This window comes from Anopheles coustani, chromosome 3 (genome assembly GCF_943734705.1).
Source record: "Anopheles coustani chromosome 3, idAnoCousDA_361_x.2, whole genome shotgun sequence".
NCBI classification, from domain to species: Eukaryota; Metazoa; Arthropoda; class Insecta; order Diptera; family Culicidae; genus Anopheles; species Anopheles coustani.
This window is the reverse complement of record NC_071288.1, coordinates 12,431,874-12,459,254: the sequence shown is the minus strand read 5'-3', so window position 1 is coordinate 12,459,254 and position 27,381 is coordinate 12,431,874. Positions and strand designations below refer to the sequence as shown.

Below are 27,381 nucleotides of genomic sequence, written 5' to 3'. Positions count from 1 at the left end.
GCACTATTTGGCCGGTTGATTCATGGGTCACATGAGGGGCCGGGGGCCGGAGTAACACGCTGTCCCGCTTCTTCTGCACCACAACCCTCACCAAAAGCCTCCGAAAAGTGGGCTGGCGGGAAGTTGGTAAAACTTTTCCCGCTCACCATTTGACAATGGAAACGCCGATTTCCGCCGGTGTGCAAGCGAACTGTATTGTAAACCTTTTTTGCCGGCACCGGTCTTTTTTCCCCCTATCGCTCGAAACCGGAAGTGTCCGCCGTAGGAACATCTTGGTTATCAGTTGTAGGTTTGAAGATAGTTTCACCAGCTACAGGGTGTGTGTGTAGGTGTGTGTATAACTCAACTCAGAGTCGCCGGCACGAAGTTCTCCATCGGCGAATGGAGAAAGAATATACATCGGTCGGCAATGGGGGTCATAATAAGTTTAAACAAGCTTCTTTCCCCCCCATCTCCCACTCCATCCGGAGGGGTTTGCGGTTTTCGGTGACTCAGAACGGGCCGAAAAGTAAGACGGGTCCATTGTTCCATCGGGGCAGTTTTATATGCGAAAAGTTTGCCGGCGTAAGAACCAACCGCGAACAGTGACAGCGGCCACTCCATTAGCGTCGGCGTGACGAAGACACGACTAGGAACGACGGTTCCGAACTCGGGGAAGGAAATGACCCACATGACTCAACGAATTAGCTGAATTCTCATGCATTTGTTCGCTTTTCCTTTGCTTTCCTTCATTCCAGAGAGTTCCGGCTGGTGCTGCGGGAGGACCCACGGTCGGTGTTCGCACAGAACGTCCAGATCGAGAGTACCGACGGTCCGATGGACTACGATCTTTCGCGCATCTACACCGGCATCGTGGAAGGTAGGCAATGGTTGTATTTCTCCAGAAACCTTCTTTTTAGGCGCTTTTGAGGCTCGTTACTTCCAGGATACGCTAATCAGAGCCGAGGCGAAGAAGACGAATGTACCGTCTCGGAAGGAATTCGCGGGCGGGCGGAAGCTCTTTCGGGAAAGATAAGAACAAATTAATTTTCCACCTTCCACCTAAATCACGAATGTGCCTAACTTTGCGCGGATCGCGACGCGTAAACCACCCGAAAGTGGATCACATCCCTGGCAATGCGAGGAAAAACGAGTAAAAGAGAGGCCCTGCCGGTGGGAGTTGATTGCGAAAGTTTCCAAACCGGCATCAAGTCAAGGATTTAACGTCCGACGACGCTTCCACTACTCCGCGGATGAAGAGATTATGGGGAAAATAGTGTTGGGATGGGCCGGTGCCTTTCGGTTTCCCGAAGTGCAGAACTTGGCCAAATAAAAAAGAGGGGAACTGGGATGTTCTTGATGCGCGAACATTTCCAACGAATGCACTTTTCATCATCCGCACCGGAGCACTTTTCCGCCGTGCGCAAATAGTTCATTTTGGAAACTTTTCCGGGTAGCGACACAGATACACTAATACAGAGGAGGCACACACGGCAGGCGGTTTGTGGAGGATGCATGTAGTTACGCTTGTAATTACCTGCCGCTAAGAAGATTGCACTATCGTTCGTCTTTTAGTTGGGTTTTTTGAGGTTCTGCTGAGGTGGAAAATCGTACTAACTCCCGCATCCGATGGTATCGCTTCAAGATCAAATGTTTAGCTTACATGTAATGTTGATTTTAGTGGTGGTAAGTTATTTGCATCGATGGGATATTGTAAAAGGTAAATTGTTGGAAAGCTCTCATTGGAAGATAAGTTACTTTCTTGAAGTTTCTCCTCTAGTATTTTTTTTATTTAACAAAATTAATTATTTGGAACAATATTTTTGTTATTTCACGTAAATCTTACTCGTCTAAAATTTTCGAGATATTCTAAATCGGTTTCCCTCTGCGTGTTGTATTCTCTTACTAAGCGATTTACGTTAGCTTTACCACAAATTTAGAAAACTTTTTAACCGATCCAAAGTTGAACTCACGAGAACGGAAAAACCGTCCATTGAAAAAGAAAGAAAAGGCCCAATGCTTTTAACTTCATTTCAAACCGGTAATGCATAAGCTATGGCACACTTGGAAATCGCATCCGGACTACGGACAAGCGTCAACAACGAGGTTTCCCGGCGTACCTACAGGTTGGCTCGTCGGGAAATTGGTAGCTGTGTTCCGGTGGTTGGCAGCAAAAAGGCAAGCACCAACACTGGCCCGATTTTCTGCTTCTGCTGTCGAAGCTCCCATGGGCAACTGTCGGCCAGCGGCGAATCCGTTCCAGATGGATGTTAGCCTCCGCTCCGGATGAATGTGGCTGGGGGTACACATGGGACAGAGGGGGATGGAGGGAGCCGTCGTACCTACATACGACAAACCCAAGTGCCACCACCAACAACACCACCACCCTTACCACCACCGTTCGAAAAAGCGGAAGCAAAAATTCAGTAATTTTATTCATAATGAAAAATAAATGGCTTTTCAACAAGTTTAATTCCCACTCGCGACGGAAAACTACGAGCTTAGGAAAAAAAATTGGAACCAAAATGAAAAACCATGGAACATGCCTGCAGCATTTGTTTTGGGCTTCTCGTGGTTTCTTTTTTTTTTGCCAGCCCTTGGCGAGTGCCGTGATGGAATAAGAGCACTAATAGAGTCCTTGGGCGGGTCATTGTAAAAGCGGAACGCGTGGTTTCGGGCAGGTTGGTCAAATCCCTGTCGGACGATGTAGTTTTTCCGTCGTTCGTCCGTCTAAGAGGGCGTGTGTTCGTTGCACAGGTTGTCGGACAGTGGTTGGCGAAAAAGGAAGCGAGAGGAGATCGGGTTGGGCAACGAGAAGGCTTAGTGTGCATTTTCGAGTATTCCAGTACTTTGTTCCCCGGAAAATGGCCTCCATTTTCTTGACTTCCTTTTCTCACAGTGGTTTTCTCTTTATCTATTACTATGTTCGTCTCGCTACACTTACATAAGCCGGTAAATTTGTGTGTGTGCGTGTGTGTAGGTGTGCGTATTGCAAATGCATAATAATTTGTGATTCGGGTTTTGCCGCTACCCAACTTGTGGAAAGTCCTCGAAAAGCCCCGAAGCGGCCCAAGTGGAGTTTCGTCGTGTTTGCGGGATTCGAAATTTGACGGGTACGAGGTTTTTCCACGTCAGATTGCGGGCGACTGGGGAAGGGTAAACCGTCAAAAGTGTACCGAACGGGATGGCATGATCATGTTCGGTTTCGGTTTCGTCTAGCCGCAAGGGAAATCTTTCTGGCCATTTTTGTTTGTCTCGTTTTCCGCCGTGCAACCGGCGGTGGTGGACTTTCGTTCCGGTTGCAATTTTATCCCCGCACTGCCACGTGGAGCCGGGAAAACTAATTTCGTTCTTCAGCTTTTTTTTAAAAGTAATTTGTGCGCCCGGCGTCCCGCTTCGTCGATTGCTTTCCGTTTTAAACCGTGACGGTCGGGGATTTCGGTGCATTGTCGTTGCATTATTAGTGCAATTGTCCCCCGGTGCAGCTGCCAGATGCAAATGATACACTTGCACCCGGCGTGCTACTGCACGTACATACAAACACTCACCCGCACCAGTGCCTTTAAAGCGGGCTCGTTCAGTTCACTGGAAATGTTTTTATTTTCATTTTCCCACCCCCACCCGGGTTCATCCCACTACTTGGTGAGGAGAAATTTTCTGACTGAGTGCACGAATTGTTCTCGCCGGGGATGGCATTTGCCAAGCGTGCCGTTCTCATCAACGGTGGTCTTTTCCTCATCAGCAGCACCGTCATCATCACCATCATCGCCCCCGGGACGGGTTGGGGTTTTTCCTCGGCAGTGGAAGGATTCGTTGGCACTGAACTTAACACTTTTCCTGTCATCCTGGCGTCCGACGCTCGATTGTCATTCCAGTCATTCCGTTCCGACGAACGTTCACGTTCGGGATGTGGTGATGTGGCCGTCGGCCGTCCGCAGCAGCGAAACCCTCGTGCGAGTGAGGATTATTTCGCAGGATACTATTTTCCGGTACGAGTTGTCGCAAACCGCTTGGGGGCCGCCAGCACTCGGCGTTGTTGCCGATTTCTCTCCCGAGCCGTAGTTCAACTTGTGGCGCTTTCAAGGATACTGTTTTAAGCGGAAATGTTTCGTTTTATGCGAACACTAAATTGCATTTTCAAAATCAAAATTAAAATTTAATATAGGTGTACGAATAATATTCTTCGACGCATTTAAAGCTGATTGCTTAATTTACAACCGTGCAATAAGCCTCATTGTAAGTAATACGCTTCAGTAGCTTTTATTCCATTTCTTTGTGGTTTGATTTAAACCATTCAAATTTTTATCATTTTTGAATGTGTTCGGTTCGTTTTGCCAATCGCGTTCGTTCAGGAATAGTATGAAAATCGAAGGCACGAGGAAAATGGCAATCAATCGTTTTGCCTTTCCGTCCAAATTGCCGTCAATATGCGATCATCCTACGGTGTTCCCAAAGCGCGCAGCTGAATGTACCGATTGAGAGATAAAAGTCCCGATATCATCATTACCGCCTGGATGTTGTACTTCATTTTGTTTTTATTTTCTGGTGTCTGTGTGTTCGTGTGTGTTTTCCCGTTTTTCACAACCTTTCACTCGTTCTCTGGTGAACGCGACGTTCGAAAATCGCATGCCGTACTATCGGGTTCGGCTGCTTGGAGGTACTTCTGGCTCTTCTGATGTCCCTTTCCTTCCTTCGGCTACGATACTCCGCGGGCGCAGCGTTTCTGCTTCAGCCAGCCATCCGATTGCAGCTTCCGCGGATCGATAAATATTCATTCGATTTGATTTCATTAGACTGCTCGATGGCCTGTACTCCGGGGACGAGGGGGTGGTTCATGCCTTTGGCCGGGCTGGGGGAGGGCTTGAATTTTCTTGGCAGCAAAACTTGGGTAGCAGGTGCACAAATATGTGTGTAACGAGCTCACGTGTTAGGCGATTCTGCCAGGTCGCAGGTTGACACTCTTTATGGTGGGCTTCATCGAACGAGTAACCGGTTCACGTACTGCGCGTTGGCTGGTGCTCGAAGTAATGGTAAACATTTTTTCGAAAACAACGGTTTTAGCACGGTGGGATTTGACAGGTTTATGAGTACCGAGATGGTATGGGAGTAGAAACGTTTAGGGTAGTAAATGGGATGAAGTGCCATTTATTTTCTAGGAAAAATGCGAAATTCAACCCAGGTGCACGAAACGCTTTCTAGAATAAGGACTGCTGATAATGTTTTATTTTTATATTAATTTATGTGTCTACTTGCGTTGAAATCAATCGAGTTGGTGTCATAATAAATTATACAGAAATAAAAGTTGGTAATTGAAGCACACAAACTGTTTTATATATGACATGAAATATGGACATAAACATCAAGGATCTTTAAAAACAACTTTAGATACTGATAACTTACAGTACTTACATCAATCTTCTCAAGATGCTTAATCATAACATTACTTAACTAATTTTAAGCCAAATTATATTAATGCAGCTTTCATCGATTGGTAACTTTCAATCAGATAAAAAATTATTCATAAAATCTGGAAATTATACATAAAATACGATACAGTAGTCAAACAATAGATTTTCACTATACTAACATATGAATTATATCGTATGGATCGCTTTGTAGATTTGTCCAAACTTATATTAGGAATGATCATGATCAATAAAAAGGGAACCCGCAGCATACCATGTAACGGGCTATAAACCGTTTGGAATTTGTTTACAATTCACGAGTGGCCTAAAGATTAGCATATTTCACTAACTGAACAAGAGAGTTCCGAATTACGCTCTGTATATGTTCTGGAGAAAAGTTGCAAATGAGGAAGACCGTCAGACTTGATTTCGGACATATCATGGCGACTAAAAAGATCCATATCCCATAACTGAGCAACGAGAAGCACTTTCGACTACTCAGGATATTACTTTACTACAATATCTGTGAGGTCCAGAGTCACAACTGGAACACTGTGATCCAGAATTTCCGGTGATCTATTTCGTGTAACACTTTTCGAACTAATTGTCAAAACAACGGTGGAGCAGAATATAGCTTTGTCCTGTCCTATCTTTTTAGCGAAGTTGGTAATAATTAACAAAACCGGGGCGTAAATTGTAAAGTTCAGATAAGCTAATAGAACACGTTGCCTTGCTAAATGGTGTTTACAAGTGCTGGTTTGAAGTTTTGTAAGCGTTTGACAGATGACGATAGATAAGTGATGCAAGCATTTAAATAACCTGTTATTAATCGAGAAAAGCATGAAATGCAAAAGTTTCCGAAACTGAACACAATCGGCGAGACTAACGAACAAACAAAATAATTAGCATTGTTAAACGCACGGCTACGATACCGTTCCGCGCCGCACCTACCGTCCACTCCAATCCAGTCTTTGGAAAAACAATCGTTTCGTTACTGTCTCTAACGGTGAGTTTCATAAATCAACAGGATGTTCTTTGGCTTCTTCCTTTGCTAACCTTCCGTTCGGCGTACCGCACAACGAAACGGCGAACAAAACGGTCCTGCCAAGCAACACAAAAAAGCACAAAAATGGCGCCCCATCGGGGTGGCGCACGATGATGAAGAACAACGGGGCAACACGTAAACCGAACGGGGTTCGCTTCGATGTCCCGTGGTCCTGGCGGTCCCCGGACCAACACGCGTTTCACTCCCGCCAGCGATGCACATTCCGAAGCGTACCGGCTGCATGAGCTCGCGCAAGGAAGTGCATGAATAAGTGAAACCCGTGATGCACTCGCCGTGCGCTCGTTCATTTGCCACGGTCGCTACACGAATGAAGGTGAAACCGGAAGCATCGTTGCACTTGCACCGGGTACATTCTGAAGGGAAATAAAAGAATAAGAGAAATCTCTCGCCAGTCACCGGATGGGATGCAGTTTGCACCCTTTCACAAAGGAAGGTGTTTCTTTCTCCCACCCGGCTCGGTTTGCCTCGAGGCGGGAGAAAAATGGTAGGAAACGGCATCCTTGCAAACGAAATGTACCGTGCGTCGGGTTTTTTCCCGACCCGCCGGGGAACGATGCAGATGAATGCTACGCGACTGAACGCGCCGGTAGAGCGAAGCGATATGTTAAATTGTGCCACGAAATAATTGACTTTTGGGGAAGCTTTCTCGCGAGTGTGCATTCGAGAACTGAGCTCTAGAACCACACGACAGCCTCAAACTGGTGGTCGCAGGCGAGCAAGAATTCCCCCGTGTTCACTTTGTTTCCCCGTCCCCGTCCCCCGTCTAGTACATGTGAACTATCGATATTGTTTCGACATCCCAACACAGCATCCGCTGGGACACGGTTTCCGGTGAAGTAGTTTTCTCCTTTCACGGATTCCCAGATTATCCCTCCGTTCGGGGTTTCCCCGGAAAACAGTTGCGATCAGCGCCATCTTCGATGCTCCTAGTAATGAACGGTTCCGAAGGGACGACGCTCGGCGAGCGTTTTCTGCCACAATGACGTCCAATCCAATTATGAATCGTTTGTGCCACTCCGAGTACCGCTGACTCGGCTGTTTTGGTTCTGATTTTTGGTACACAAAACCCACGAACGCCAAGCAAAACACACACATACACACCCACCACCACCGTTCGATTGGCCGGGACTCTTATCCTTGTTTGCCCAGGGACTTCGGTTCCTACGGCGACGGCTATCTTTATGTATTATATGAGGTGATAACGAATCCTAGAAGGCACGTACCGAACCACCCTCCACGGAACACGGAAACGCTCGCTCCCGGTTGATGTTGATGAGGGTGCGGAAAATATTACAACCTTTTTGCGGGTAGGACAAGAGCAGAAAAGGGGAGGCGTTATCGGGGTGGTTCTGAATTGATTATTGGCTTCAGCTTACCTGAGGTGGGGGATGGTCGATTATTCGATGCGAGGTGGTTGGATGCCCTCGGAAGAGGGAATAGCATCCGAATCTGGTCCCTTTTTCTGGCATTGTGGCACTGCCGGCTGCAACAATAAGCCAATTATTTTGCTCGAAACGCTAGAAATTATCCCACCCACCCTCAGACGTCGCCCGTGCCCAGCGCACAGCGAGAGAGATTATGTCCAAATGGAAAAAGACACGAGAACAGTCATGGATAGAAGGGACATTCGTAACAAATGACTGTAGTCGACATCTGTGGACAATTGTTATGACTAGTGTCCAAATTGTATTGCTTTTATTCGAGTATTGTTTTAAACTTTTGGTTAATCACACCAATCACTTATAACAAAATCAAATACAGGCTGGCCCCGGGTTTCGACCTTTGACAAATCACTCGAAGCTGGTTTATAGTTTATGTATAGTAGTGTGCTCTGTTCTTTACTCATACGATTTAATGCATTTTGTATGACATAAGATCCGAACATGGTACAATAAACGAGTGGTGCAGGTTTTCCACTTCATACTGCTTTGCTCAATCAAAAAAGTCTTTCAATTGAAGTACTGAATGTAATATTGTAAACCTATACGGCATGGAAACCGGAGAAGTAAAACGGAATATAAAACGATTGATGGCCATTGATTTCATGATAAAACACACAAACTTTGTTATTATGTGAAGAACACCTTCATATAATTATAATTTTTACATAAAAAAAATTTATTCTGTGTCTGTTAAGTTTTAAGTAGGTATGATAAACGAAAGAACTTTTGCGCGCTAGCTCCGGTTTTCGTCGCTGTCATAGTCCCATTTGAAATATTCGTTGGAAACAATGATAATTTATTACAATTACTTGTAATAATTTGTACAAATGGAAATGTAAGCTTGTATAAATAACACCCACAATAAACGACATTTCATTAAAGAAATGGATAAAAATATTCTTGAAAACAACAACAACAACAACAACAAAGGGCAATATTTCATTGTAACGTCCTGTAAACTTATTTTAACGCTATCAACCTGTCATTGTATATTAAAATTAATGCAAATTTAATAAAACGGATATTGACAGCATAACTTGTACATTTTAAATAGAGCAGTGAATCCACCCTAATATTCCTATCCTCTTCGGCACCGTGCCCACTGTGCAGCACCGTTGAACGGGATGTGGTTTTTGAGCTGCGCGAAAAACCAACACCAGCGGCACGTAGTTGGCAAATATTGAACCTGAAAAGCGGATCACTTGTAGCACCGCGCATACCGTTGCGTTCCGTTCGACTCGCAGTAATTTATTGATCTAATTAGCATAATTGGAAATGCTGATCATAATCACAGTTATTCGGAAAACCGCAAACCCCCACCTCCCGAAACCGTCCTCTAATGAGGAGGGGATTTTTCCTGGTCGTTATTCATTCACGCCCGCCGTAATCCTTAACTCGAACCTCTCTCTTATTACCCCATGTTTCCTCTTCCCTGCTAGAAAACGTTTCGTGTAGGGTAAATTTTCGGCACACGCATGGATTACAGCTCGCTCGGACGGTGGGCGTGTAGGAAAAAGGAAATATATGGCCGAAAAAAGTCCATATTCCGAAAGGTAGCGCTTGGATGGCACAATGTGTGTGTGTAAGGGGAGGAGTAGCCCTAATTGAAAAGCTCTCCAATGTTGATCCCCGTGCCGTGTCGTGATTGAAGCATGAACAGGTCGCGCGGTGTGGAAAGGCCGTCGCCTCGCCCGGTTGAGGAATGTCCAGGGTGATGGGCAGGGTTCTACATTAACCTGATTTTTGGCATCCGGTGGGATTACATTAACGATTGGCTAGTTCCCGTTGCGTTCGCCCGGGTCGTGGGATTAGCAGCCTATGTGTTATTTTTAGTTGCGATTAGTAGGAAAAGCTTTGTTTTCTAACTCGAAAGGGGTTCGTCAAGTGCGTACTGGTGGTGGGTGGGTGTATTCCGGGTGGGTTCCAGGTTCCGGATTAGCCTCCCGGATCGTTTAGCTACCATTGTTAAGTGAAGCTCGTAAAGCAAATTGTATAAACGTTTTCCAGTTTTTTGATCCGTGTTCGGCTGTTTTTTTTTTTTTTTGCTTTGTCTGACTCAAACATAAACTATGGATTTTTTGGGCCCTAGCACGCCAAAAACACACCCACAAACAGACACACGGGTGGCCACACCGACATGAAGTCTAATTAAAACACATAAATTATCCTAACGGAACGAAACCGGACGCACCTCCGGAGCGATGGCACCGTCAACGGTGGCTTTCTTTGTGTGTTTGTGTGACTTATAGCGTTTATTTTGCATGCCTCCCTTCCATGTCCATCCCTTCTCTCCTCGTGGCAGACATATCCCATTGCTCTTCGTACATGTTTTTCGTTCGTTCCCGGACGGAATGTCTTTTCCATCCACTTTCCCCAGCGTCAGATATACTGCTGGATCCTCCGGAGGACACACGGTTAGACAACGAACGAAAGCTTGAACCGAAAATGAGTGACTTCTGTGTGTTGGTGCAGATCCTTGAGTATGCCTTGCCGCTGTTTATATTTACACCATTCTCAACCAACATCCACAAACATTCACTCTCGCAGTCGGTGTCGGTGGCCTTCCCTTCCGGTGGTTTTTGGGTCCACGCTTTTCCGAGCAACGAGATTTTTATGCTTCCGGCCGAGTTCACGACCCTGTCGTTTGAAGAAGCGCGAAATAATGCGAGGAATTTCGCGGAGCCATTCATATTTTATTATTCCGTTTTCACTTGCTCTTCCACTGAAATACGCCGGGCTATGGTTTTTTTTTTTGTCAAATGTATGGTATGTATAAACTGCATATGAGGCCATAAATTATGTTCCAAATAGTTCATGTCATTTCTATTCTTTATGCTCCGTCGCTGAAAGCGTACCATATTTACGAAAATGATTTATCTTTAAGTGTTTGAAACAAAAGAGCACTTTGCATTAAGTTACTTTAGTTTGGATTCTTGAAATACTATGGATGGATCTTTATTTGAAGGGGCAAACATCTCGAACCTAAAATAGACGTCTTTCTGTTTTGTTCTTTTGAGAAGCGAATAATGAGTACGATTAAACAGTTATATTAAATGCAACTTGACTGCAATATCTTTCAAAAAACATGCTCATGAAAACCTTGACGATGCTTCTAAGTCCAGAGTTCATTCGAATCAGTTTCATACTTTATTTTCAGTTAAAAAATAATGCCGAAGAGAATTTCAGATCCCATCCTCGTGATGGAAAGCATTTATTTGATGTGCAAAGATTTTTTGAGCCATCTTTCGGCCGGTTTCTGCTGGTGAAAGCGGTTGCTGAAATTAATTATGAATCAACCGTTTCCAGCATCAGACATACACTCGGTATCTGGGGCTTGTCCGTGGTGAGTTAGGTGAGCAACCTTTCCATCGTATGAAGACATCCTCGCCTAAATCTTCCAGATTCACCCCTGACACGTGTTGGAAACGTTATGCCTCAACGGCAAGATCAGAAAGGGTTTTGTTGATTTCTTTTCGTGAACGGTTTATCAAAATTATCGTTTGATTAAACGTAAACTGGTTTCCTGCTCAATCAAATTTTAAAGAGGGTTCAGCAGGTTTTTGATCGCCTTAACAAGGCAGTTTTTAATTCATTCTGCAAAACTTAGCAAATATAGCATCAAACTATGAGTCTTCTTTTCTTAAGATGCATTAAATCAGTAATCTTTTTGTTGCTCACTCACTCGTGTAAATCTCTTATATCCTTTTGCTAAGCTCATTAGACAGTGTTTCGGTTTGGTAGAAAAAAAGGCTGCGATTAATCCAAAGTTGTTAATTTGCCTTAAAGCATAAGTTAAACAAGAATGTTAAAAAAATAAAATGCTTCATTGCAAAAGATTACTCGTCATCGGACGTTCACTCCACCATCTGGTCCGCTTGCGCTAGTTAGGAAAAGTGTCCGAACGATTCCATAAAGAAATGATGTTGCTTCCCCCAAGTGTGGCCAAGCTTTCGCATCCTCCCACCCATAACTAAAAGGGAACTCGGTTGGAAGCGTGAACGAATGACGGGCAAGTCGCTTCCAAGCCTCCCTTTTTCCCTATTTCCCACTGCCCACTCTCATGGGGCCGGAAATGTTTCATTCTTTTAATTTAAATTTAGTTATCACTAATTACCATCTTGCCCTTCATCCGGCTAGATTCCGGAATCACTCGCTACTTGCTGGTAGTGTGTATGTGTGTGTCTGGGCACTGTCCAAGGAACTACGTTGGAACTCGCCTTCTCCTTCTAACTTCTCCCCTCTTCCACTTCCAGCGACGCCACAGATAAGTTGTAATTAAGTAGTTTTTTATTCGTTCGCCAACCAAACGGTGGGGTCCTGCTGATCCTAGCGTTCGTGGGCGGAGGTCCTTCGAGCTCCCAAGTTTTTTTTTTTTGTTTTTCACTCTTCCAATGGCAAGTCTGTTTTTTTTTTCCTTTCCTTCGAACGCCCATTTTCGGAAGTTTTTTTTTTATCGTTCCCGGAAAAATTCCGCATCGCACCGAAAGAAGATAATATTTTTTATCGGCCAAAACGGTTTTCACTTCCAAGCGAACGTTTTGGCCAGCAGGCAGGCAGAAGAGGTGCGGAGATGGAGGCCGAATAGGCCACGAGCAACCCGCGGTGAGTTATTCACGAACGATCGCCAATTAACGCACCGGACACTTAACGACGGTGTGACACACTGGGTGGGCTTGCGGTGCGCTGATAACGGCGAGAATGTTTTCCACCACCTTTTTTTTTCCCCCCAGTGTTGTAGCATTCGCAGTTTGTTTTTCTGCACTCGGTCCACTTTTCGGGCTGCGGGGACAAATATTGGAGCTTGTCGAGTGCAGTGTTCGGGCTCGATGACACTGTTGTCACCCTCTGGGTGGGGGGAGGCTTTGTGGGGTCGTTCATTCGAGTGACCAAATCGAGTTTACCACCGGTGTGTTTTTCTCCTTCCTTCACCATATTTCACCTGCGGCCACATTGATACATCATCCATCGCTGGCGAATGTTCTGATTGTGATGTTTTTCCATCCGTCTGGTGGCATTTTATCTCTCTCTCTTTCCCTCTCTCTCTCTCGTTTGTTACCACACATCAAACTGGCTTAATTTCCTCCCCGAGGGGGGAAGATATGTTTATACCTTCTCACCACATTCAATCGGCAATCGGGACCGCGGTCAAACACATTCGGCCGCGAGGGGTTACCCAATGGTTTTTTCTTTTCGGTTTTTCCGCACATCCCGTTTATTATGGTTACGGCCGAGTGCGAAGGTATAAATTACGGAAATGCGTCTGTGAAATGTATTTATTTTCCCCCCTTCCTCGTTTTCCCCAACCCAGCCCCCCCAACAAGTTGGTGCAAACGCATAACCACAAAGCGTCACCCGAATCGATTCCGTTTGCGCGATTTTATTACGTTTGAATACATTTGCATGCCGATAATGGTTTGCGCTTGGAGAGCGTCCAAATCGTATTATGGCGCTTCGAAAAGCGGACCCCGGTCATCCTTGAACTATCGGACCTTCGGAAAAAAGGTACTGTTAGTTTCTGCTGCTGTCATCCTCGAAGGTCAGTTACGATGAAACATCCTTCGTCGACGTCAACTATGAACCCGCTGTCAACGCTGGAAGACGGCCAACTATATAGTTCTAGATTTTTTATTCTCGCCTCAAGGACACCGCCACACACACGCTGGTTTGTTGGCCAAATTGTGTAGGCCCCAAATGGGCCGGAAAACTAGTGCCCATTTCCGCTGGTGCCACCCGGAGTGAGCATTCTTCGCCAACGTCCCGTGTACGATGCGTGGAAAAAGAAAACCCCCACCGCATCTGGGACGGGTGCATAAGCTTTGTATGGAGTAAAAATAGAAAAAGTACGCAGCTTTTCTGAATGGAAAGTAGAGATTCGTGTTTTCCGATCCATTCCGGTCCGATGCTAACGCAGAAGGTCCCGGTGCGTCGGTTCGTCCTTGGGGAATTGTGAATGGAGGGCTGCAGAACTGACTCCCCACAAAAATCCTGGAAGGCTCTTAGAGTGCTTTGGTGCCGGGGACACGGCGGGTTGCCCGGAAAAGCGACCACCGAAGAGAATATGGACTACGGCCGTCCACTTTCCGGGAACGTGTATAATTTACCGGTAAAAGCAAGTGAACAAATGAAAAAAGAAGAAAAAACCAGAATTCAAAGAGCAGCGTGACATAAAGATAAACAAAGTCAGCAGAGCAATTCCTGGAGCGAACAGGATTCGGCAACTAAGGCCCGCGCTAGAAATATGCACCCAAGCCCGGAAATGAAGCGAATGAAATAGGAACAGTACTATTTCACCCTGCGGGGCGGCCGGAGAGTGGAGGAAACGGGGGTAGGGGAAGACCAATGGACCGACATCGATGGTAGTGTATGTGCATAAATTTGGACACCAATATGGGGCCAACCCCCTGCTCGCCTGCCTCCCCCTTTCGCCACCGTAAATTTATCGCCCGCTGCTCGGGTGAAATATGGCTTTTCCTCGCATCACGCAATGTCGACGCCAGCCCGTGCTTTCCACCACTCTCGCATCGGGCATCCTGGTGGCTGTGGTCAGTGTAACGAGCTTCCGTGGCCTCAGGACTTGCCATCCACCGAACGAAAGCCCAAATGGAACGGATCGGACGACCTGAACCTTTCGCACTTTGGCGAGAGTGTAAGTGGAAGATTACTATCGTTAGCCTCTGCATCCGATTGGAACAACACTTACACACACACACACACGCATAGTCGCAAACACATGCCTGGCGCGATCTGGTCACGGTCTGGACACCGCGGGGGGGTACGTAAATAGCATATCCGTTTTTCACTTTCCCGCGTTCGGCGCGCTCATAAATAATGCATCAAGTGGTTTTTATTTCCTTTCGCCCGACGTCGGGACGGCGCGGTCCGGCGGCGTCCGGTTGGGGGTTTCCGTGTTTCTGTGAAATCCATCCTCTGTCTTCGTTGTGATTCATTTGCCCCTTTTTCCTTAAACGGTGTCCTTTGCCAACGCTCGTGGTAATTTGTATTTTAAGAACACAGCGAAAAAGAATGGAAAATCCGTTCCGGTAATTTTTAAGCTATAAAGAAACCCCACCGCTTAACGAGCACCACAGGTGGTTTGTGCTAGAATCGGGATAGGAAAAAGGGGTTTCCCGTGTGCTACTTGCCACCCTCTTCTCCCCCTCCCAAACGAGGGTTCATTGTCCGGTCCGGTTTGTATCAATCGGTTTGCTTCGTTGCTTTAAGGGAGGAAAATAGAATTGCGAGGTCAAACGTGCGGCTCTGAATGATGCCACATGAAAAGCGACCAATAACTCCTTCTTCTTCTTTGCCCAGACGTCGGGTCATCGATGACTCTGGGTTGCCCATCCCCCCCGAAAACGGGGACGAACATTAGGAACGACCCCGGGTTTGATGAAAATGCCAGAGTGGTTGTTTAATTTGATCACTTAATAATCATTCTCAAAGTTGCTCACGTTCCATAAGGCGTGGAAAATCTACCCCACCCAAATCCCTCACATTGTGGTTTCGGACGATTACTGGGCGTGGGAGTGCTGGGTTGACCCCACCCGCGGTGTGATTATGTCAAGCGCCTGGCGGGAGGTACAACCAGTTCTCCGAATCGTCGACCACAGACGTACGCTTTGGATGGGGAGTAAAAATTCATGATAATTGATCTCGGTGGCCAACGAAAGGGACACGTTGGGGTGGAGGAGGGGTGGCCTAGCGGGACACCGAAGTGTGTGCCTGTAGCGTCAATAATGTGCTTGTTGCCACGTTACGAAACTTTGCCGTGTGCATCGTGTGCGCTAGACTTTCCAGCCGGACTTTGCGGTCCGATGCTACGTCGAATCTTTTAATTTTCCTTTTCGCCGAATCGTGATCCTAGACTGGCTGGGCTTTGGCGGCGAAGACCGGCTCGGACGTCAAACCGGGCAACAAAGTGTAATTGAAGCGATTTGTATCGCCCTCCTCCGTTACTGACCACGCTGATGGCGTGGCGCAGGAAGCTTTCCGTTTTCTTTTTCCCCGCTTCCCCGGGGGGAGGAGGGAAAAATTAAATGGACCGCACACGGTGGCGGGAAGGACCACGGCGGGAAAAGTTTGTACTTTTGCTTGTTCTTTTTCACCCTCCCCCCGCTGTCTCTCGTGTTCGTGGTCAGATTCGTTCATTTTTCACGAATATTTTCCGTGCGCTGAATTGGCTCGTTAATTTTGACAGGATGTTTATGATCCATTTTGGTCCATTTAGCTCGATGAGGTTGTTTTGCTCGCTTGATGTTTTGGTGTTTTGGCTTAAGCTTCTTTTGTTGGACGGTACATATTTATTTGAAGGTGCCTGCCGCCGACGGGGCTCGTTGTTGAGTTCACTATCACGGGGGGTAAAATTATGGTTCTGGCAAATTGATGTTTGAAATCCACTTTAAAACAAATCGCATGCACTTTAATTCCATCACTGTGGGAAATTTAGTGAAAACAAATGTGTTTCAAGAGATAATATGGTTTTCCTTCATATTTTTTTTGTAAATGTTTTCCTTTTTGTGCACTCACTTCGGAAGCTGGTCGGAGAACGCTTACCTTAAGCACACGCGTAACTAATTGGATCAGTTAATTAAAATGGAGCTTTTCTTCGGAGCCTCTCTGCCTTGACCTAATCTGTCAAGTTAAGCATACTTTATGGGGCTTTGGAAGCCTCAGCTATATCCGACTTTTGAGCGATCCAGGGAGAACGGGAAAACCCCAATCCAGCGTCAGTCATTAACCCTTCGCGGGAAAATATTCGTCACTCACCGTTTTCGCTGACTCGGACGTTCGTCTTCGTCGGGCGAAGAGGTTTCCTTCACGTTTCGCTTCTGTTTTTGACGTTTGTCATGTTTCGCAGCCTTCTTTGTTTTTTACTGGATCCCTTTAACAAGAGCTAAATTAGCCTCAAAATCCCTCCCAACAACGGCCGGGATTCGCTATGGTTACGTGGGTTCCGATGTGGTTCCGGAGCGTGATTAGGGTTTTTCGCGGGTTCCGTTCGGACAAAGTTTGCGGGAAAACCCCTTTTCGGTGACCCAGGGAAACGGCGACCGACCGATTTCCGTCTGGAACCAAACGCGCGTGTCCCTTATCCGCGGTGTTTTCTCTGAACCACCCCCCCCCCCCCCCCCCGGGTTTGGCGAGAGATCTAGATTTTCGCGAAACTTCCAGCCGAGCGTAAAAAAGGAACCTCATTCAAAACCTACCGATAGCAAAGCAGAAGGTAATCAGCCAGCTAAACATTTTCGCCAGGACGGAGCTCGGTTCGTGATGCCAGGAAAGCCATCCCATTCCAGTCGCTCTGAACATTGCGTTGGAGCCGGGGATTAAATTAATGATTTTTTCCCGCTTGATCGAATCTGTAATGCTTAAAACAACACCAATAACGAGGCGGGAACGTTTTCCCAGCAGTGGGAGAGTGTTCGGAGTTTGTCGCAAAGTTGGCTCTTCCGGTAGTCCTTCCCCCCTCTTCGATGATGGTAATTGGAAGGAACGCAAAGTTTAGTAAAGAAAATATTTTCATTCCTACCTCCTCCTGGATGGGAGGCGGACGGCGTCGGCATGGCCGTGGCGGTTATTCAAGGCAGACGTGTGCTCGTCAGGGATCGAAGCCGAAGCACCTGACCGGAATTGCTGATGAGAGGACGCGGTGTGGACTGTGCGGGTTGGCACAGATGGTTCTAATTTAGGGAAAATATTCTTCCCGTTGCGTCGAACCCAACCTGGCCCGGATTTGATTGATGTCCTGCCGTCGTCCCCGGGTTCCAGTAGGGGACGCAAACTGGGCCGCTCGTCAATCTGTGCCACCAAGATTGTACCCTTTAAATCCCTTTTTCTGTCTGTCGGAAAAACCCCCGTTGACCGCACCGAATGGGCGTAGGATGGCGGTAATTTATTTGCCCAAACACGGGAGCTCTAGTTAAAGTGAAATAAATTCCACCGAACCTTTCCTTTCTCCGGCGGTCCCTCGGGCTAATGAAACGCAATCTCTCACATTCGGTGGTGATCGATCGAGCTGGCCATGGACGGCAACACCGCTCAGCAGCTGCGTCACTACTTGTTCGGGAATGCCGTTCCAAAGTGGTGTGGAATGCATTCCTTGCACCAACCGCCCAAGAATCCAGCGCCCTTTTTTATCGACCCGGGCATCAATGCAGCACTCGACAGCATTCTGGCGTGCTCGGGATGGGAGAAAAATAGCAAATCACGGACGTGCATTCCTCCAATAAGTCAGCCGAGGTGTCGAAGTTTGCAGCGGCTAGAGACAACGTGGCGCGAGCTGTTTGTTGATGTGTTCAGCTTCCACCATTCTTTCAGCCAATGTCGGTGTGGGTGTGTACGGACAAAGTGTTATAGAGATAGGGATCGATTTATCTTTCACCGTCTTTCCTCGGCCTGGCATAACCTTCCTTTTCGCTTTCCAGTCCTTCTCCTAGAGATTGGAATCTGAATGCACCAAAGTGCCTTCCGGTGAACCACGAGAGAAATGTATTTTTTTTTTCACTACAAAATCCTTCACCCACCCCCATTATCAAGTGATCGATCGGTTTTGGGTTTGGGTGGGAAAAAAATCCTCCACCCACCCTCCGCCTGGCTAAACTAATCGGTTCGCCAGATGAACCAAAACCAAAAATGCAGTACAATGCAATTTTGAAATGCACGTCCGACCACAGGACACCAATTGTGCTCGTGTGTGTGTATGTGTGTCAAGTATCTTGTATCTGCCGCATTATTCAAGTACCGGTTTCTTCCCCACGTTTCCCCGAAGAGAAACACCGTCCGGCTGGAGGAGGCCGGCATTTGGTGGAACGAAGAAAATCTTCCCAAATCAGCACGATGACTTTGCAGATGCATTCTTTTCGTTTCGCACAAGGATACAGAGGAATGAAAAGAAAGAAAAAAAACATGAATCCTCCAAACAGCAACAAGGTTAAAGGGTAACATTGCCGGGGTGACTCGGTGATGGTGGAAAAGAAAATCCACGAAAAGAACTCACATTGCATTGAAGAGTGCACTGGGCCCCGATAGTCCCCGGAAAATGGACACGAGCCACATCAGACTTTACTAAGCGGATTTTCGGTCCATGTTTTCTCCTTGCTTGGTGGCCGTTGGGGGTTTTGTTTTTTCCCTCCCAACTTTTCCACCAACTCGGAATCGGTTCGGGGCTCGAGAGCTAGCTGATCTAAAACGCTAGCCGCCACTCACGGGTTTGGAATTTGGCCAGCATGCCCCAGCTTCCCGTCCTCTTTCCCATGCGCTCTTGAGCCTGAGTGCCTGCGGTCACCCTGCGGGAGGGGAGGGGTCGGCGGAGACGACCAATCGGAATACATCCAGTTCATTGCGTTGCCGTCAAACTATGCCAAACATGCATCTATGCATTCCGTAGGTCCGACCGAAATCCCAACATCCCCGTACGCAGCGTGGCATTTGGCGCAGAATGCGTTTGGTAAGGCCAGTAGTTTGTCTGGGTGAGTGTTGTGGGAAATTCTATCACTCCACCGTCTTCTGATCCGCCGTGATGTGTGTGTGTGAGTGTGTATGACCTGATTCGCAGCGATGTTCTGGTGCAAAACACGCTCCGATGTTATCACCATCGGACGGAGTCGGTTGGATGGCGGGACGAGCAGGCAGACGAGGGGTGTATGTCATAACCTCCATCTCCGGTCGGCACTCGGTGCACGCTGGACAATTTTCCGATGAAAACAATTCTCCAACCGGCACGAAAACCCGGGGCGGGAGGTTCAATTTCGACCCGGTTCGGATCGTTTAGCAGCTTAGCCAGAGCTCTCTAATCGAGTTGAGCTGCGCGTCTGTACACACACACACACCCATACACACAGCTTGTGTCGAATGTTAGAGCTCCCCCTCCCCCTTTCCTTCCAATGATCACTAAGTCCGGATCAAAATTTACCGTGCGTCGTGTCGTGGAGCACGGAATGACCGAAAAGTCTGTGAAAAACTTCTACTCCGAACGGACGAAAAATGCAGGTCTCGTTTGCAGTCGTCGTTTCGAAATGCGTGTCCTTTCCCTAGCCAATTTTTCTACAGTTTTTTTTTCTCCCCTCCTACACGAACTGTCTCGCTGCCACGTACGTCAGCCAGCTCTGGGTGGTAGGTATTTGTTCTTTCATTCGATTTACCGAAATACGGTCTCGCAGACATTTCCCCGGGAGTCGGGAGGGGGATAGGTTCCGTTTGGTGCATTCGGTTTGTTTTCCTCTTTTGTACTTTGCGAACGAGCATGTGAACTTGATTTCCATCGATAATTTCCACTTACTGCATGCTTGACTTGCGGGTGGGTGTGTGTGTATTGTGTCGTGGTCAATTTTGGTTTCATTTCCAGATAAAAACCGACCGGTCAATTTGTGTCCTCTTGTACGATGGGTTCTCCGCCTGTCGGTCTCTTGAGTGCCAGGACTGTAGCTATGCAACCGGCATAGTACGGTGATTGTACTTTTCCTTTTACTGTTTTTTTCAATGCAATTGTACGTTCCATGTTTTGTGGTTTTTGTGTTTCGTCATGTTTCAGTATTCATTCGTTCAAGAATTTGAGAGATTCTCGGTTTTTTGTTAGATTTCTTCAAATGGGACTCCTTCCCATTAAAAAGTCGACATAATGCAATTTGAGAAGGAGGTAAAAGATTTAGTATAAGTAAAGGCTTTAGCAAACGAAGCAGCTTTCCAGGAGCCTCATCCTTTTGGTCCATTTTTTAAATTGTAATATTGGAATTATTTTTATTATTTTTCTACAAAGTTGCTTGTTTTATCAAATGCGTGATGAGGTTGTGAATTTACTTTTTAAGGTTAAAATATGATATTGATGCACAGACGTAAATTAAACAGATCAGTGTAGAGATTTGATTGAATAGGAGGAAAATTTTCAGAATAAAGTTTAAGGAAAATGGATATGGATTGCCAAAAGTACTGTCCTGCATATTTCCAAATATAGTAATTTTTCTCAACACTATTCGTGCTTTTTTTCTTTTGCAAATATTTGACGATTGTAAGTTTCAAACAACAAAAACAAATTAATTGAAATGTAAAAAACAAAATAAATTACTTGTCAATTTGGTTCATAGAAAATGATATTCGTGAAAAATGATTCTCTTGAAAAATTATTGATGGATTCACATGAAATAAGGTTTGCCAAATCAGGTTTTTGCCCATAAAAACTTTGAAATGAAATAACATTAAGGAAAATTGTAAATTAGTTGATACTCGATTCCTTATTTAAAATATGTGGTTTAATTTAAATAGATATTTTATCAATTTTCAAGTAAAGAATTTAAAGGTATTACATGTTTTTAGGACCTTCAACTTAAAGCTGCTTGGGGAATGAAGAACAGAATGCTAGCTTCGGTTGATGACTGTAAAAAATCGACTTTTATTTACATCACATGATTAGTTTCATTGAATCGTCCTATTTGTTCTGGTACAATACACTGATTTGTTTACTTTTACCAAAGTCTCTTTGTTCTATGGAAAACAGAGTACGATTGTGCATGTCTTATGTAAAAATTGGTGATAAATTTTACGAATCCTTTGCAATATGTATATTGCATGCACCCATAACCTATAAGGTACGGTGCATGTCTTCAGTTCAGTTTGGACTTTGCACTGTGGCAAGGACGTTTTATACCATTCGTGCAACGTCTTTTCCATTCAGTGAATCGAGTTGATTTATACTCGCAGTGGTGCTTCTTGTCTTTTCTTGTCTTGGTCAATGCAATAACAAGCAATAAAGAAAGGATCCGCGGCTTCCAAGAATTATCCTTTCGCCTTGCGCGACTCCGACCAGACCACAAAGGGCAAGGGAAAACCCCGATTAATCCAATCTGAATGTTACTCATCGTGACGTTGATCGCTCGAACGTTCGCTTGAAAAATAAAGACAAATAAAATCGGGCCAACATATTTCCCGAGCCAGACAACAATGCGCTACCTCAACGTGGCGCGCTTGTTGCCATAAAATAAAAAACTAAAATCCCTCCGAGTGCGGTTGAAGGTGGTTGGGTCGCTTCCGAACAAAGTATCAACCATCAGCCGCCTCCCCCCCCCCCCCCCCCCCCCACTTTCCACTCGACGTTGAAGAAAGGATTTACTTCTTTGTTGCTCCACGGACGGCAACTAACATCACCTCGGCGCTCGTTTCGTAACTTTTCCACCAACATCCACCGGCTTGGGGCGGAGGAGGAAGGGGAGCATAAATAAAGTTTCCCGCTCGTCTGCTCCCCCCCCCCCCCCCAACCCCCTCCTTTGGAATGGAAATTGGTTGATAAACTTTTTTTATATGGGCATTTCCTCACCGGTGTTGACAGTTACGACACAAGTCCCGGTTCAATCCGTCGTCGCCCGTCGTCGGGTGGACATTTTCGTTTTATCTCAATCACGCCACCCGCTGCACGACTTCTCCGCGGCACCAGTGTGGGGGGGATGGAAAGCGACCTTAAGTGGGAAACTATGTTTCGCGAATGATAAGCAATTCGTTCCCGTGGACGTCGGCGAACGGCGTGCGCCACGCGAAAAACCGCAACGTCGAGCGGTCGGCCCCAGCTTTTATGCGTTATTGATTGAAAAGCGTGCTCGCTCGGTGCTCGGGAATACCTCGAGTGGCCGCCAGCAATGTTGCCTTAATCAAAAGCTTCCTTCCCCCACCTCCCGGATTTGGTGGTGGCGGTTCATAAACTCTTTCATAAACTAACGAACCCTGACCCGCTGCCGCCGTCCCCGGCACGGGTGCACTCATAACTGCATTACGATGCGAAGCGATGCAGCTTATTTGCATATCAGTGTTCCCGGAGCGCCCGGGTTCCCTGTTACCTGTTCTGTTTGCAACGGCAGTAGTGTCCTTTGTGGAGTCCTTCGAGTGGGGCTTATGGCCAGGTGAACCGAGGATGGATTCTGCCGCTGAGGGGTAAGATTTACCGATCTAAGTTTGCTGTTTTACGGCTCCTTCCTTGGCCAAGCTTTAAGAGGTATGCTCCAGCCCGCGTTGAAGTGAACCTGAACCCTGCCAGGAGCAACACACCTTCCTTTGTTATGCCGTGTCCTTTCGTACAATATTGTGACCGCTGCTTTCCACGCCGAGATGGAAGGCAAAAAAGACTGCTCAGGAAAGATTATTCAAGGAATGTTGTTCGTTTGTATCTACCTTTTCTTTGCCACCACACACACACACACACACACACACACACACACACACAGACACAACGTCCTCGTCCGCCGAAGCTCAACACAAAGGGTAAGCGAAAGGACTTCTGTTGTAAAATCACAAGAGGCACGAAAGATTCCATTTCCGGCACACCCTTTTCCCGAGTCGCCCGCCGCCGCCGGCGAAAACTCCGCTCGGAAGCAAGTTTTCCCGCGTCCGCTCACAACAACACGATGACAGTTTTCTGAAAGCTGCTAACGCCAGAAAGCGAGCCGAAGAAGGCAGAAGCCGTTTCGCTCGTGCTTGGTGCCCCGAAGGTTTGGCCGTGGTTTTGAAGGATGGATGGATTGATGATTCATGTTTCTTTTTTCTCCATCTCCATCTTCGAAAGTTCTACGAAAAGCAGGTAGCGGAAGGTTACTTCGGCTCCCCATCGTTTTTTTTTCCCCGCCCGACACGATGAATGACGTTAAGAGGAATACTTACCGAAGCTCAAAACTTCGTTCCTTACGTTGGGAAAACTCGCCTCCCTCGTCACTCCCCCCACCCTGTTCGTTAGTTGATGGCAGATTGGTAAAAAGGTGGCCTCGAAAGGTGGTTCGAAATAAGATTCGCTTAGTTTTTCCCTCTTATTTTCCTGCTGCCAAGCAAAAGCTCGCTTGAATGGAAAATGATCGAAAGCGGAAAGACAAACATTTAATGGAAGTTCTTCGCTTCGAGAGCGAACATTTTTTTGACATAAAGAATGTGCTTTCAAAGAATGAACGGCATCGGGCTCTGGGAAAAGGTGGATCAATCCTAGGGAAATTGACAGTTTCGCAAAACCGGAAATTCCACCGGCCAAATATAGCGTTTTGGGCAGAATTTTCCACTCGCCCTCGGTAAAGGATTGTTAGCAGGCAGCGGCTCGTTTGGGTCGATTTTGGTTATTTTCCGGGAAATAAACAAAAGAATTCCAAACCCGAACGCCGGAATGCTCGCACAGGCTCATCTTCGAAGAAAGAGCAAACCCTCCACCCTCCCACGGGAGGGTGGGACACTTTTCACGAGTCAATCATCATCAACGTTTGGGGCTGGAGAAATATTAGTCCAATTTTTCACTTTTCATTCCACACCACAAAACATATTATACCGTTGGCATTAATCTCCGGGGTGCGCCGGGGGAGTGTAGGCCGCTCTCTGGAGGGAAATTTGTTTCAAAACTCGCCGGCGAAAACATTTGCCAGAACTTTGACGGCACTCGAGAGAGGGAGTCGGAGGAAAGACCGGCGCTGACTTTTACTTATGCTTCCGGGTGGGTCAACTGTAAAACAAGAAGCATATTTTATCACGCCACTCGCTCATAAAAGGTTTCCCCGGGCGGAGCACGCAATAAAAGAAACTTCTGGGCCAAATTTTCCCGCACATTTCCCGCTGGGATGTGCTGCATTCGTACGCCGGGAAAGTGATGGCATTGCTACTTAGTTTCCTTTTCGCAGCCTCCCAACGCCACGCCAACGTGGCCGTCGACACTAATGCGGTAATGGTGACACTATTATATGGGAAATTATGTCACCATAAAACGGGGGCCGACGGAAACCCTCGGTGGAATCGCATCCGACGTCGGAAATAAACACAAATGCCGGATGATTCGTCGAGGGCGATAAAAGAAAGGAGGCAAAGGCTCGGGTCCAACTATTGACAGCGTAACGGTGTTTTAGCCGCGATGACACTCGAAAAACCCCCGTGCATCCAACCACCGCCCGGGACGCCCTCTGGTGGCGCGGGGTGGAATCGAGGGGTGCCATTATTACTATCGATAAATTCTTGCGAGTTTTATGTCCCACGCCGGGCCATACGAAGGTGTTTCTCCTGGAACGGAGCGCGGCGGTTCGCTTTGTTTTACAATCGGGAGGCGCTGTGGAAGGAGCACACCACCACCACCACGTTCCGCCCATCGCCCAAATCCATTTTCCCAAACGATAATCCTGGCCCAAAAGTTCATCCTTCCGCGTCGACGAAGATGCTCGCTTCGCTTAGCGGACGCTCTTGCGGCCAGCCCAAGCAAGGACATCCATTCTCGGGAGTTGTCGGATAAAATTTATCTTGCCTCACCCACACACACACACACACACACACATGCACGTCTGCAGTGAAACATCTCTCTGGCGCCGCGTGTGTCAAATTCGCCCGGCCTGGTGGTGGCCGCGCGTTGGGTGATAAATTTTATCATCATTTTCAGATCGGGCGGGAAGGAAACTTCTCTTCTCCCCTCCCACCACCACACCGGGCCACAACTCATCTTCACTCCACGTCTCGTACGTCTTCGAGCACGAAGCTTCGATTGCTGTGACACCTCTTTCAAGACCGCGGTCGGTGTAGAAGTTGGTAAATCGTCTCTTCACCGGCAAAACTCCCTCACTTCCACAAAGCCCGGCCGTTGCGGGCCGGAAGAAAGCGAACCGGGAAAACGAGCTTGTGGTTTTCCATAATAATAAAAAAAAGAGAAGTAAAGTTTACTAAAAACTTGCTTCCCTGCTCGACGGTGCCATGTGTTCCGACGCGGGCGAGAAGTTTTTTGTTGGCTTCATCTTTAAAATTCGCTCTCGGGGACCCCGCAGGTCCCTTCCGCCCGGCTGCACCGTCCAAGCTGGGTGTCGCTGTTTTACACATAAAAAAATGTCGTAAAATATGGCACGGTAATTAACGGCACCGGAACACCGAACCCCCGAACCGCAGCCGCCCGGTCGGAAAACCCACGCGCAGTTGATGTAAACTGGGGCAATATATTGCTTTTTCTGGCTGGTAGTAACCACCGACCTTCCCGCTGCAGTTTCCGTTTGCCGCTACCGCTGAGCAGCATACATTTATGACCATTCGTGGGCACTGTGTTTTTTTTTCCTCGCCCCATGTTCGTATGGAACAATGCATAAAATGGAGTGAAATATCTTTACACTGAGAGGAAGGGGGAAAAAAACGCAGAAAATCCCAACGCTCACACGTGGCGTTACCGGCAACCGCTGGCAAATGTCGTTTGACGAGCGCAGGGGAATCTCGCTAGCTCATCTAGAGCCCTTAATTAAATTAAAAGGATATTTTTGCTGGGGAACAAGCACTTCGGTTAGTTTATATTTCTTTGCGCTGCTCGGTGGCAGTTTTTTGTTTTTCGCTATCTCCTGATGGTAAATATAAATGGTGGACCTCACAGGAAAAACATTTCATTTTGCAGTTTATCCTGAGAGACGTAATCGTGAGCTTGAAATAAACAAAAACGTTCGCTTTATGTGCTCCTTTTTTCTCATTCAGATAACGTGGTTACTATTTAAAAAAATAGTACAAAATTCAAACATTTAAAAACCCTACATCAGCGTTTCAATTTTATAAAAACATTGCGGGAATTTACACACAACAAGTAAAAACTGAGCTTTGATAAAAAAATGAAATAAAACGTCAACTGCAAACATATGCACTCGAACGCAGCCCAAAGTGGACCAGAAGTCAATCACTACTTGCCCCCTTTCCCCAGCGGGTGACGCGACCTCGCCAAAGTTCATTCATTATGTGGAAAATTCAATTAAACTCACCCGTGTTCGGGTGCCAGCGATTGTTACAATAACCAATTAATAACATGACATATGCAAATAGGAAATGAGAGGGGGGGCCTGCCATCGAAAATAAAAAACTCAAATAAAAATGCACGCGAGAAAAAACACACATATAAAACACGCGCACAGACAGGTGCATGTTGGGGGGTCGATGCAAACGGATGCACCGTCGCAAACGAACAACACGTGGGATGCAGACATAAATAAATTGTTCTCAACTGTTTTCGAGGGGCAAAGGGAGGGAAAAGGTACGAGAGGAACGGAATGGTTCATCCTGGCGTGTGGTAATGTTTATGTTTTCCTTTTCGCTACACTGTCAATAGTGGCGCTGGCATGTGTGCACGATTGTTATACACCTGATACGCCGGTGACTTACGCGAGCTGAAACCGTAAAACCGTATCGGGAACGCGCGGGATGGAAACCCGGTGCGTGACTTTGTTTTTCCCCGTTTTCTTTACATTCTGCATACACCGCACTGAGCTGATTGATTTGCATAGGATGCCCCGGCGCGCCCGGGATGGTACAAACATTTATCCTCGTCTCGTACTCCGAAAGCATCCATCTCGGCCCGTCGTTTCGTACTCCGGCCCCCTCCCGGGGTGGAGGGGGCGGTATGGAAAAACCCAAAACCAAAGAGGTGGCAGCAAAAAGTCGTCACTGGATTGGATAACCGGGAGCGTTGGGAAATATTTATTAGCATTCGGCAGAGCGTGGAAAATTAATGAAAACCATCTGGCAACACTTTTTATACCCT

At 46.8% G+C, this 27,381-nt stretch overlaps 1 protein-coding gene across 1 annotated transcript in view; it reads left to right on the top strand.

Moving 5' to 3' along the window:
• LOC131259723 (uncharacterized) overlaps positions 1-27,381 on the top strand; it is a 154,331-nt gene that overhangs the window by 60,549 nt on the left and 66,401 nt on the right. Inside the window, exon 3 of the mRNA XM_058261296.1 lies at positions 738-859. Within this exon, the coding sequence (XP_058117279.1) occupies positions 738-859 (122 nt within the window). The remainder of the gene's footprint in view (positions 1-737; positions 860-27,381) is intronic.